Here is a 14,529-nt window from a genome sequence, read left to right as displayed (position 1 = left end):
AATTTCAAATAATTTTTAATAGAGTAATTTTATTTCTTACTCATATTTTTATAAAAAAAATATTATTTTGGTGTTTTAATTATACTAATCTTTACATTTAATTAGTACATGGACAGTGATCTGATAACCTCTCTAGTGTCGGCTGAGCCTCTTCTTTATCACCCATGAAAAAGGATCAGGTATTTATTATTGTATAAGTCAAGACACGCGGGTAAAAGTTAAAAGATTTAGTTAAATTGAAAACTGTAAACGGATCCATGAGTATGAAAATGAGCTATTTTTAGTTAAAATAGTTTGACTTTACACCCAATAATCACGTTCTGACTATATTCGAAAGAGACAAAAGGATAGAGTGGCTAGGGAGGAAATGAGAACAAAGTTTTTCTGCTTCTGTTTGTTTGGTTAAACAACACACGAGTGTTTAGGTGAGATAAGGTGATTCGCAATCTGGAATATACTAGACCTTTCGAATTCAAAAATATATAATTTTAAAAAATATCATCAAATTTTGGAGTGTTACGATTTTAAATAAATAGAATAGAATAGTCCTCCATTGCACAGGTTATTCAAATCCTAATTAATACTGCCAATCTACTCCTACTAAAATATAAATTCTATGGCAAGCCAAATTATAAGTCTTGTCTCATTATATGTACTCTATTGCTTTACGAGTTACATGGTTTGACTCTTTATGCTTAATTATTTGAGCGATTTAACTTCCAGTTATTTGAAGTTAAATTTTAATTATAATAAAATTCATTTTATGGTTAGACCATTTTGTATCTTTTTACATTTTTCATAATGCATCTTGTTTTGAAAAGATAGTATAACTTACAAAAAATTTTATATTAATATATAGATATATAGACAGATGATCATGATGCCAAATGTAATTGTGATTATTAATTGAAATCTCTTAGGGGAAATATCATCCAGTTAATTCTCTAAAATTCAAGTTAATAATAATTAGGGATAAAAAATTTGCTAAAAGATAAGCTGCATGTAAATATGGTAATATCAGTTGTAAATCACCAGGAGCACTAACATAGGAGACTTAATTAAATATCTGATTTAAAAAAATATTCTCATATTTATAATTTTTCTTTCAACAATTTTTTAAACCTAATTGTCATTAAATACATTGATATTATGAAACGTACCTAAGTGTCATTTCCCATTAGCTTAACCTGAGAGCTAGAGAGACAAATAAAACGCGCTAATGTTGTTAGAGGATATTATAAACTGTAAATTTTAAAAGAGAAAAAATGTAAAGTAACTTTATGGCATACTCCCTCTATTCCAATAAGTATTTATTATAATTTTTTTAAATTATCCCTTAAAAAATTATAATTTCATCCACAAAAAATAATTAATGTGGTCTTATTTTAATTAAATATAAAAATATTTAGTTTATATTTTTTATTTCTAGATGTAATTATTATAATTAATTAATTTTTTAAATCGTACAATATAGTTATTTTCGGAGGGAGTAATAATGTAAGTTGGAGAAAGGTCGAAAGGCACCGCTAAGGGTTGTGGCCACGCTGTATTGTTTCTCGAAATGTCATTTTCTTCTCTTAAAAACACTACATCCTCTCTCCTCCCCCCCCCCCCCCCCTCCCTCTCCTTCCCCCTGTAGGCCCTGAATGCTATGTAGATCTTTCTATCAACTCTCTCCCCTTCTTCCTCTTCTTCCTCTCACTCCAATTAACCAACATCTCCATTTTCTAGATAGAGAAACTAAAACATGAATGCTCTCTTCTTCCTTCGTACTGCTCCATAATCTTAACCATCAATCTCTCATCACCACGGCTCAAATCGTACAATTCATCTCTGCTGTATATTGGGGTATAAATTAAACGCACCACTTATCATTCTCTTCTTACATTATATTTCTCAACTTAATTTCCTGTTAGTTTTTCATTGTTTTATATGGCAATTTAGCAGGAAGCTCCATCGTCATCGTCTTCTTCTTCTTCTTCAATCATCCACCGGCCAGGCCACCATGAGTCACGCTCACAGCCATAGCCAGGACGACGCGGCCACCACGGCTGCGACCACCACTGCAAAGCTCGACGACGGCCACGAGCTCGACATGGTCATGCCGGGGTTTCGATTTCATCCCACAGAAGAAGAACTCGTGGAATTCTACCTTCGCCGTAAGGTTGAGGGAAAGCGTTTCAATGTCGAGCTCATTACTTTCCTTGATCTCTATCGCTATGACCCCTGGGAGCTTCCTGGTATGCCTAGTTACACACACACACACACACACACACACACACACACACGACACTTATTTTATTATTATAATAATATTCCCTTCTCTTCAAGGAATGTTTTCAGCAATTGCTTTTTTAGCCTAAGAACATCGAACTCCTCTCCATCACATTCTCATAGCAACATAGATGCACACGTGCTGTTTAGTTCTTCTTCTTCTTCTTCCTTTGAGCTTCGCAATTGAGCAAGAAAGATTAGTTCTGAATATGTTCTATTGGGTTTGAGTTTGATGGTGTGTATGCGTGAACAGCCATGGCGGCGATTGGGGAGAAGGAATGGTATTTCTATGTGCCGAGAGATCGAAAGTATCGAAACGGCGATCGGCCGAACCGTGTAACGACGTCGGGATACTGGAAAGCCACCGGAGCTGATAGAATGATCAGAACTGAGAACTTCCGGTCGATTGGGCTCAAGAAAACCCTAGTTTTCTACTCCGGCAAAGCTCCCAAAGGTATCAGAACCAGTTGGATCATGAACGAGTATCGCTTGCCTCATCACGACACTGAACGATACCAGAAGGTACTGTTCATAATTCATATCTCAATTAACTAATTAATTAATACGGCTCTGTTTCATAGCAACTAAATAATTAACAAGAAGAATGTTTCGAGAGAGACAAGTTACTGTAACCCTAGTTTTGGTACACAATTTTTGTTTTAGCCTGAGAGAAATTGTTGGAGGATACAAAGCTGTGGCATAATTAATGTGTGTGTGGGATCGATGGGATGGGATATTGAAGGAATTAAAATTTAAAACTGGCCACCGTTCGAGCATTTACTTTTTTCGTGGACAACAATAATTAAAATGTTATCGTATTCTTCTGTTGCAGAAATCCCTCACTATATGCATGAAAGCTTTAAATTCGGCTGTGTGATCAATCAAATACTTACTATATTTTCTCATGACCAAACACAGTTGCATTATATTATAAATAACTTCGATTTTTGTATCATACGAAGAACGAAGAACTGCTTCATCAAATTACTGCTTCGATCTGTGCGTGTGATATGTTGTTCGACAATAATACAAGGTTTGAATTGTTATTGTTAATGTCCATTTTTCACTTTTGTTTAGGCTGAGATATCACTGTGTCGTGTGTACAAGAGACCAGGAGTAGAAGACCACCCTTCACTTCCTCGTTGTCTGCCAACGAGGCCATCTTCATCCTCGAGAGCTTCTTCGCACTCATCAGACAAGAGCATCAGCAAGCACAGCAGCGAAACGTTTCATCATCATCATCAACAGAGCAACAACATAGAATTCGTGGGACCAAGTACGATGATGAGTAACTATAATCATCATCGAACGGAGGATCAGTTGGAAAAACCTCTGCAGACGATGATAATAATAATAATCAAGGGGTCTCTATAGCTCTTGGGCTTTCCAAACAAAGCAACCCTGCTGCTACATTCCCTAATTCATCAACTTCAACAATGGCCCCTCCATTTCCATTAATTGAGGACGAAGACTTACTCATGCTCACCAATATGCAGCCATTGATAATGAAGCAAGCTCAAGCTTCTTCCTCCTTCTTCCTCGCACCTGGTCATCTTAACAATTCTTCCCCGGCTTCTTCGTCAAACGTAGCGGAGGATCTCAATAGGCTGTTGAGTTATAATCAGCTGCAACAATACTTCAACAGCAACACTACTCCAAGCCACCAACAACAACAGTTCTCTAATTTGCTGTTGCAACCTCAACCAACGGCTCTGATGATCAGTCCGCCGTCGGCTCTACCGACTTCGTTTCCGTTAACGATCACACCACCGGCGACAACCACCACCACCGCCATGACCTTCTCTGATAATAAACTGTGGGAGTGGAATCTCATACCTGATCAGCACAGTAATAACAGAGAGTACAGCAACATGTCCTTCAAGTAATTATATTCTCACTTTATTATTCTCTCTGCATTTGTGATATTATAATAATGATGATAGCCCCTCTGTGAACTGCACATACATTATTTATGTGTTTGGAGATTAGAGGCACTACTTGATCATCTATATATGTCTTAAATAATTTCAACTGTTAACATTATTTGTAGCACAAATATTTATATTAGGGTTTTAATTATTAGGTGTTTATTTTTTAATTAACAATTGGTGTATATGCATGACATGTTAATTGTCTTAATTATCAATGAATAGAACTGAATTAGAATTAAATATATTTAGATGGCATGTGCTTGAAGTGCATATATTTGCCCAATTTTATACTACAGTTTTTCTCTTTGTGAAATTAGATTCAAAGTAGACTTTTCTTTTTAGTGATTTAAAATACTATATCCAACTTGCATATGATTCATTTGGCAATAGGTTCGATTAATTCAAACATAAATAATCACAAAAACGCTAAAAACAATACATAATTCCATTGCTAATTGGCCAAAATAATAATGTATTTTATTGTTAACAGGCTCATTTTATATATATATATATATATATATATTCTTCAAAGCTTAGATGCTGAGGGGGTTAAATAATAAACTTCAAAACTGGGACACAGACTAACCAATTATTTGATTCAAAACCCTTGAGGAAATAAGCAGTAATTAAATATAATTAATTTAATGGAGAGCGGTATAGTAGTCTAATTAATTATATTTGATCCCTTGCTTGAAGTTTTTCAAACAAAATGTGGCCTATATTCTCCGTATAACAGAAGATTCCAACTTCATTGATTTCAACTAATTTAGTTATAATAATAATAATAACAGAAAATATATAGAGATGTGATCAAACTTAGGATTCTAGCTAGATCATCATCTAGGCGCCGTTAACTTTTGAACTAAAGCGGCACCTAATTAAGAACTATGCACATGCAAAGCAGAGAAAAATCTCATGTTCTATACTTTCTAGAGTTCTAGAGATTAATTAAAGAGGATGGACCCATATATATAATATTTATACACACATCCAGAAAACTGAATTATGGTAAATTGAATTTGATTCTTTGGTTGGTGAAGGATCAGATTTACCAAACCCTCCTGAAGCGAAATAGTTAAGTTTGTGTCTATATATTTACATGTCAAGGTGTTTTATTAGATTGCAATTAATTAAAGCTAATTGGTCAAGATGAGATGAGAAATAGTCAACTTTAGAGGATCAGATTCCAGCTATATATACATAGTCAAACCCACAAAAGCTGATGAGTCATTTCCAATCTCTCTTGAAATTAACAACAATTTGTTATGACATGTAGCAGTTTATATATAGTGATGAATCAGTAAGATTTTAATTATGTGGTATGAATGATATATATACATATGGATGTAAAACACTGCGTTGTAAAAAAATATATTTTAAAATCTTTATAAAAAATAAAGAAAACATGAGACTGGGGGGAGAGGCTTACTAATATGAAAAATAATTTTTTAAAATGTTAAAAATTACTGTACAGAAGAGAAAGGTAAAAGATAAAATCTAAGTTAATGTAATTATATACAGATTAAAAGAAGTTGACAAATATTACTACTACTTTTCCTATTTCCTACACCGCCCCCGATTACCCTTTACCCCTTCATCGTCTCAACCTTTGTCTTTACGATTGCTCTTGGACGATGCGACTGGGAAAATTAATTATACCACTTTAAATAATTGGAATAAGTATAAATTTTAATGAATAAATTGAGGTTAAAACGACATAAAACGTTAATAACTAACGGTCGACAAGAAGCCAAAACATATGTATTCCTAAAGTTAAAGTAGTTTGTTGTCGTGTCAAATGAAGAATTTCAAAAGCAAGTCATTTTATATAGCTCAAATTATTATGAAAAGAATTTGTATATATGCATAAACTAAACGTTACATTTTTAATTATATTTTGAGTTTTTATTAAGTTATAAATTAATATCTTAAATTAACATGAATCAATTAAATGCTTCTTTCTTTCTTTCTTGAATTCTTCTACTTGAAATAAAATTGTTAAGATGTCCAAGTTTTGGTGAAATTGAGTTGAAGTGAAAAGTCTCACATTAAGTAAAGTTAAACTTAATAAATTTGAATCTTGAATTTTGAATATATATATATATATATATATGGCATCTTTCTTCTGCTTATCTCCCATTTGTTTTCTCCCAATTACATTATTATAGGCAACCTTGAAAGCTTAAGCTGGTGTTGCCCGCATGAAAATAAACAAAGGTCCCTCCGCTCCCAAATTTAGGGTTTAGAATCATGAATTACCCATAGAATTTCTCAAACTTGTTCGGTGCATAAAATTAAAAAATATAAAAGTATAATGAATTAAAATTTTACTGATGATGAAAATTATTATGAGAGAATTTCAATCAAAGACTATAGATGGGACTTAATCATCAGTGGGTCCCAAAAAAATATGTAACTTTAGTTTAGTCCAAAAGGATTGAAATGAAAATAATTTCAATAACAAAGAAATCAAAGTATCCTTCACTTTTATATAAAAATATTAGTTGTTAATTTTCTAACTTTACTTTTTAATTTACCAATATGAGTTGTAAATTATATTTATTTGTCAAATAAGTAATAATATCAGTTGTTAAATTGCTAATTTTATATGTTAATTTACTAATATCAGTTTTGACTTACAATACCTATCAATAATTTAAAACTAATGTTAGTAAATTAACAAATAAAGTTAATAATTTAACAATTGATATTGCTATTTGTGATTAAACAACTGATGTCAATTATTATATAATTATTACTATATCAATTTATATAATTTATAACTCATATTAGTAAATTAACAAGTGAAATAAAAAAATTAATAACTAATGATTCTACATAACAAGTGATGAGTACTTTGATCTTTTTATCATTAAAATTATTTCTATTTTAATCCCTTGGACTGAACTAAAGTTTCAAATTTTTTGAGACCCACTAGTAATTACATCTCATCCATGATCCTCTCCCAATTATTATTGTATATCCTTACTTTGAAAAATATAATAATAAAAAATACAAATTAATTATAAATTCACCATACAGATTTTATGCAATGGACAATATAGAGAGAAAGAAGGGGAGGGAGAGAGTACAGATTGTTCTTCACTTCACATCCATTTGACAGCAACCGGGGCCTTAGAATTTGATTAATTATTAGGGAGAGCAAAAAGAGATCCTGATGGAAAGCAATTCTCTATATCATACTGTGTATATGTATATGTACAATTATGGTGATTAATCCAAGTTTATTGTTGGGTTTGATATGTGTGTGATGAAATAAATACAAATTTCTTCATCACAGATATTCTATACATGTGTGTGTAGACCTAGTAGAAGAGAAGGATCTAAATATATAATAGAGGTATAGAGGAAGATATATATTAATTATAATAACTCCATTATGATATATATGCAACACTCAAGTCATCAAATTCAATAGAAACTATGAAGGTAAATCAAGAGTGATATATAGCAAAAAGGATATTTACATGCATAAAAGCTACTAATTAGATATAACTGATACTAAAAATAAAGATGAAAAGCAAGGAATAATTAAGGGAATTCAGTATAAATATATATATATATATATATATATATTCCCTCTCCTCTGTCTTCAAGTTTATTATTTCTTTTCTTCTTCTTTTATATTACACACACACACACACACACACACACATATATTCTTTCATTGTTGTATTTATTATTTCTATTATACTGTAGCTATTACGTAAGTGTGATGCATGATCTGATGCTTTTTTCTTCATTTTGTTTGAAACTGTCATGTGTGTGAAATTATCACTAAGAATAGTTTCAATGTTATTATTCGGTTGTTTTCGTTTTATCATATCCAGAGTAAACGTGTGGAGATTATACATATACTATTACACAATCTATGTTTTCACCTAATTAATTATTCGAGCAAATCAAGTATATTGAAAAGGAAATATATTAAACATACTGTAAAACTATAAATGATAGTTAATACTCCACCCATCCCATTTTATAAGAATTTTTAAAAGTAATTTGATTTGATTTCACAAAATCTAAGATGACTTTTTGGCCCGGGGGGGGGGGTTGAAGCTTGGTTAATGATGAGTATTCTAATATTACCTTCCATTGTTGGATTTGGATCACCTCCCATACGGATTTTGCGCAGTGCCTGGGAAGTGCTTTCATAATGACCATCAGATCTATCTGATTGTTGGGAACAACAGGGTGTAGAATTAACTTCCCATCTATCACATGACCCCAAAAAAAAAAAAAACAGAGAAAAATTTAGGAATTTGGAAGGTCTCTCTTCGTTAGATAGCCTTCATGTTCTCCCTCCATTTGGGTGATTTTCATCAGCCTCACAAAAATATATAGCCAACTTGATAGCCTTCAGCGTCGAAATTGAACTCAGAGCTCTTGATTTTCACTTAGCTTGCAGCTGTGAAGAACAGTGATGTTCATCACCTTATTCGAGGTTTGAATCCAACCCTCTCATCTGCGATAATCTCCTCGAAACAACAACACTAACTGGTTGATGTATTTAAAAAGGCTAACAAATGGATGTAAGAAATTAGCTTGCATTGTAGGAATTAGTCCTCGCTCTCTTATTACAATAAAAGTATTTTTAAAAGTTTATAAAAAAAATGACATTGTAAACTGTATTTAATGAGTTTTATCAGTATATATAATTTTGCCAAAAAAATTGCCTTATAAATTGGACTAAAGGGAGTATTAATTAGTAGCCAGATTTTGAACTAAATTGATTACAAATTAATTTGATTATATATATATTACTTGCCTTTTATTATTTCTTAGCATTTGACTACCGTGCGCCTCTTGATCTTGTAGTAGCTAGCGACTTCCAAATTACTAAAAGGCATTCCGTTTAGGTTAACCCTGACCACGTAATTTCTCATGTGATTAATAGCTAGACTGATAAAGTTTCAAGCATATATTAATAAATGATTATGGGAGACCGGTAGGATTTTTTTTTTTTTTTACCTAACAAGGAAAAATCAAGCTATTCAACGTCCAAATACTTGATCTCACACAACTCGATTGAAGTTGTTAAACCATAACCAAATACAATAATCAACCTGTAGAATTAAGGGCTAGTTACATATATATACATGCACACACATATATATCCTCTTATTATGCCAAAAGATTAGTTGAACACGAAATATAATAGAAAGAAATGCAAAAAGGAGGCGAAAGAAAGGAGAAAATTGGGTGCGCCTGTGTTTTCTCACAAAGAAATTAAATTGCAATAATATCCTTAGCTCCCAGGCCAAAATGGTAAAAAATCTCAGAAAATTTCCTTTGTGATTGATTATTCCTTGTTAGCTAGTGTATGTGACTGTGTGTACAATTTGTACAACTATGTGCTCAAATAATCCCCGTGTGTTTGTGGATCTTACATTTGGTTTATTTGATTCGGGTCTTTAATTGTACCTGCATTAGTGTAAATAAACATAAAATCTTAATTATACTATTGCCCCACAAAAAACAATGTTATCTTAGAATTTGGTCTAAGAATGAGCATGCCCATGGTTGTATTTTAGGTTCTTTTCGCTTCCGTTTTCATGTGTTAGTGTGTTAATTTCTTTTTTATTTTTTTCTTTCTATCCTAATTTTTTTTTTAAGAAAAGGTGAACTTGTTAAAATTTTAACTTTACTTATCATATTAAAAATTTTAACTTTACTAGTACAAAATAAGATTTTAACAATACATTTTTTGCCCAAAATAATTATGATAATAAATGATATAGTGGCAAACTTATGAATAAATAGAAAATTATAAATTTTATGATCACAGTTATAAGTAATAACTGTCGCCATAAATCATTAAATTAAATTTTACAAATTTAATTTAAAATTTTAATTAATAACATAATTTAATAAAAATGATTAATTAATTGATTGATATACTAAATGTGTCAAGACACTTAATTAATAAATTGATAAGCTTAATTTAATTATACAAGTTTAGTGAACTAAGTAATTTAATTAAACTTAATTTGTCTAAATTCAAAGACATTAAATATCATTAAATTAAAAAAATTAAATTAGTTATAAAAATTAAGTTACTAATAAATTAAATTAACTTAATTAATTAAAATTATTAATAAAAATCTGAAATTCATGAAATGACATTTAATTAAATAATTGAATTAATTAATAAAATAAATTAGAAACTAATTAGCAGAATTTAATATATTTAAATTATTAACTAATAATTGAAATTAATTAATTATTAATCATTACAATTATTAATTAATAATTACTTTAAAATTTTCCTATGAAAAAGACTTATGACGACAGGTCTCATAAAACCTGTCACCATATGTATTTTTCCTACAACGTTCGCCTATTTTCACGTTTCATTTTTATTTTTATTTTTTGAGTAATGACCTATGGCAACAAGTCTCATTAAGGCAATTGCCATAGGTCTTCTTTTAGGTGGGTAAAACCGTCAGCTATTGTAATTGCATTTCATTTTAATTAATTAATTTAAAATATATTAAATGTGTTTAAGAAACTTAATTAATTAATAAAATATATTTAATAATATATAATTTCAGTTAATTAATTAATTTAATTAAACTTAAGTTGTGAATTCAGACACATCAAATATCATTAAATAAAAAAAGTTAGAAAAATTAAGTAATTAATAAATTAATTTATTTTAATTAACTAAAATATGAAATTAATAAAATGAAATTTAATTAAAAATTTAATTAATTAGTAAAATTGAATTATGAACTAATTAGGAGAATTTAATACATTTAAATTATTAGTTAGTAATTTAAAATTTAAAATTATTAGTTAATAATTTAAAATAATTAATTATTAATTATAATAATTATTAATTAATAATTAATTATTTTAAATTAATTAATAATTAATGCAATACATTTAAAAAAAACCAAAGACATACTACGTCTGTTTGTATTTGTAAGAGAGAAAAACTATATAATACTTCCTCCATTTAAAAATGTAAGGTATTTTTAACTGAATCTTACTCTTAAATAAAGTAGTTACTTACTTTTTAACTAATCCTATCTTTTCATACCCCTATTAAACACCTTACAATAAATATAAAGTCATTATCAATAGGAGCATTTAAAAAAATAATGATTACACCTCAAAAAAATAAAAATGTCTCATATTTTTGAATATTCAACTCCTCAAAAAATGTCTTATATTTTTTAATAGATGGAGTACAATTTAAAAAAATCAATTAAATATATTGATTATATCTAAACATAAAAAAATTTAACTACAATGCATTTTATTAATTGTGTTAATCAAACATTCATTAATTATTTCTTATGATTATAAATGAAAAATTATAAGAGATAATTTAAAAAGTTTGTAATAAAAGCCTGTTAAAAATATGATTTTTATTATATAAAAATAAACTAAAAATGATATTTTTTATAAATAAAAATAGAGGAAATATGATGACAGGTCTTATTAAACCTATCGCCATATATCTCTATTTTTTTTTTAATTTTTTTGAAGTGACTTTTGGCGATAGGTCCCGTTAAACCTGCCACCATAAATTATTTTTAGCGATGGATTTAATGGAACTTGTCGCCATTGGTCTTCACATTAAATTAAAAAAGTTAAAAAAATTAAGTTATTAATGAATTAAATTAATTAAAATTAAAATATTAAATTAATTAAATAATATTTAATTAAAAATTAATTTAATTAATAAAATTAAATTACAAACTAAATAGGAAATTTAATATATTTAAATTATTAATTACAATACTTATTAATTAATGTAATAATTTTTTTAGAAAAAAAAAACAAAGACAAATGGCGACAGGTCTCATTAAACCTGTTACTTTAATAAACATCCTAGCAAGTGCACCTCCAGCTCTTCACCTTCATCCTTTCCCTTTAGCACTCTGCCGCCTCTCAGCTGGTACTTTTGTTTTTTTTTTTTTACATTTTTCCAGCAATTTTTAAAACTTTTTTCCAATTTTTCCAATTTTTTCCTTTTTTCAGCATTTTTTCCAGCACTTGTTACATGTTTCCAGCTTTTTTTCCTTTTACTTTTTCCCCATCATTTTTCCCATTTTCCCAGCATTTTATTACATTTTTTCCAGCATTTTTGGTGAACCATAATTATGTATATCAAACTTGATGCTATGAATTTGAATAATTTGAAAACAAATGGCCAATGTACTTAACCATTAACAGCATAACTTAATCTGAACATGATTTGCATTAATCAAAAACTGAAATTAGAATGAGTTTTAGGGGGTCTACACTTCACATAACATGCAAAATCTCTGGAATTATAATTTTACACGCACCCTTTGTCTTTTTTATTTTTTAATTATAATTTTGTTAAACTTAATTATAATTAAGTTGTCATGCATTGAATTTAATATGTTGAAATTAATTATGATAATGTTTTGTTAATTGTCTGGTTGATTATAATTGATAAATAGATAATAGGAAAAATTAATCTTTTAGTCCTTCAACTTTTAACTCACTTGTAATTCAGTCCCTCAATTATGACTCGTTGCAACTCAGTCCCTCAACTTTTGATTTACCTATAATTCGGTCCTTATTTTTTTAATTTTTTTAAAAAAATTATCAAATAAGAAGGATAAAAAAAGGCTCATATATTATTTTAAAATACCCTCTTCTTATTCATTAATGTGAGATATAAGCTAACATGAAAAAAAATTAACAAAGGTTAAGGGTTAATTTGTAAGTAATTCAAAAACTTGAGGGACTGAGTCATAGGCGAGTTACAGTTGAAGGACTGAGTCACAGCGAGTCATAGTTGAGGGACTGTATTACAAGTAACTTAAAAGTTAGAGGACTAAAAGATTAATTTTTTCTAGATAATATCATGTCTATTGGATTTAATTTGCTAAAATTAGTGATCTATTGGAAACCAATAACCTTAATTGGAGGGTTTAATGTCCAGGAAATGTCAATTTATAAGTCATTATACTATCAATTTTTTTTAAACTTCAAAAGATAAATTAGTTGTTGATATTTGAATATAATTAGGTAATCATGAACTATAATTAATATTTGTTTATAATTCATTTTGTTTTACATTAAGTTCTATTACAATGGAAAGTAAGCAAGGATACAAAATCATTGATTGAATCATAAATTTTTTGAATAACTCTTTTTTTGTGATGTTATTAGTATATATTTTTTATTTGTGTGTGTACATATATATATATTTGATAATAGATCTTTACTCTGTTATTAAAAGTTAGTAAATAAATTTGACAAGAAGAAAAATAAAATCAATTGGGTGCATATTCAAATATTTCAAATTTATTCTCAAATTGTAATAAATATTATACTATTGGTTTTATGTATTAAATTAATTTTATTTTCTTAATAATATGTTCGACAACCAAAAAGTGTAGAGTGTGGTTATTACATGATGCTTTTCATGTATGAAATTATCACTTAAGATATTATCTATTCATTTGATAAGGTAATAATATGTTTTCAATACTTTGTATTTTGAAGCTTGCCTTATACTTGAATTATTATTTATACATCTATTGTTATTGAATTTATAACATGTTACAAGTTTAGAGTCATATTCTAAGTAAGAGATGAGACATATATGTAACAATTGGCTTAGTTTCTTTCTAGAATTAACAAGATTAAAGTAAATTCTTTTATATATATTTGTAATTGAAATGCATATATTTAGTTGATATGTTTGTACTTGAAGCACTAGTCTTTAGAGCTGCTATTATATATTAATGCAAGTTTTATAAATGAAATATATATATATATATATATATATAAATAATTACAAGTGGTTCTTTTAAAAACAATAAAGCATTTGTGGCCACAGTTATAGCAAATAACTGTGGCTAAAAATGTCATTTACGATCACAGTTATGAGTCATACCTATGGCCATAAATGGTTATGCCAACCATTTATGGTCATAGGTCTAATTCGAACTTGTGGTTATAAATGCTATTTTTTTGGCACAGTTCTATAAACTATGATGAAAAACGTCATTTATTACCACACTGGCTTTTACCATACATCATCTTCTATAGTGAAAAATGTTTTTTAATTGTAGCAAAAAATACCTTTTGTGCTAGTGCTTGTTAATATGTAAACCCTAACTCTCATTTTGCAACTAGCCTTGCATATAAATTAGAATTTTAATAAGTTCACTTTTGCATGTTTAAACATGCTAACAAGTGACCCTTGCAAAAACAAGTAAAGTGTATCAAAATGACATGTTCAATTACAAGGCTTTAGCAAGCTCATTTGATGTTGTAGCATGTTTACTCATTTTTCTTTTTAAACCTC

At 28.8% G+C, this 14,529-nt stretch overlaps 1 protein-coding gene across 2 annotated transcripts; it reads left to right on the top strand.

Annotated features, from left to right (window-relative positions):
* The first annotated feature begins 1,659 nt into the window (after positions 1-1,659).
* On the top strand, positions 1,660-3,648 carry LOC129287140 (NAC domain-containing protein 35-like). Of its 2 annotated transcripts, none has more exons than XM_054923294.1 (4): positions 1,660-1,848; positions 1,948-2,240; positions 2,528-2,796; positions 3,352-3,648. In XM_054923294.1, exons 2-4 carry the CDS (start codon positions 2,006-2,008, stop codon positions 3,646-3,648), a joined length of 801 nt encoding a protein of 266 aa, XP_054779269.1. In that variant the 5' UTR covers positions 1,660-1,848; positions 1,948-2,005. The 2 variants fall into 2 exon arrangements, with proteins under 2 accessions (XP_054779269.1, XP_054779270.1); XM_054923295.1 differs by having other exon boundaries at positions 1,945-2,240.
* The last annotated feature ends 10,881 nt before the right edge of the window (positions 3,649-14,529 follow it).

Source organism: Prosopis cineraria, unplaced genomic scaffold (genome assembly GCF_029017545.1).
Source record: "Prosopis cineraria cultivar Desert tree isolate PC_DT_omini unplaced genomic scaffold, ASM2901754v1 PC11, whole genome shotgun sequence".
Lineage (NCBI taxonomy): Eukaryota > Viridiplantae > Streptophyta > Magnoliopsida > Fabales > Fabaceae > Prosopis > Prosopis cineraria.
The sequence above is the reverse complement of the archived record's forward strand: the minus strand, read 5'-3'. Positions and strand labels throughout refer to the sequence as shown.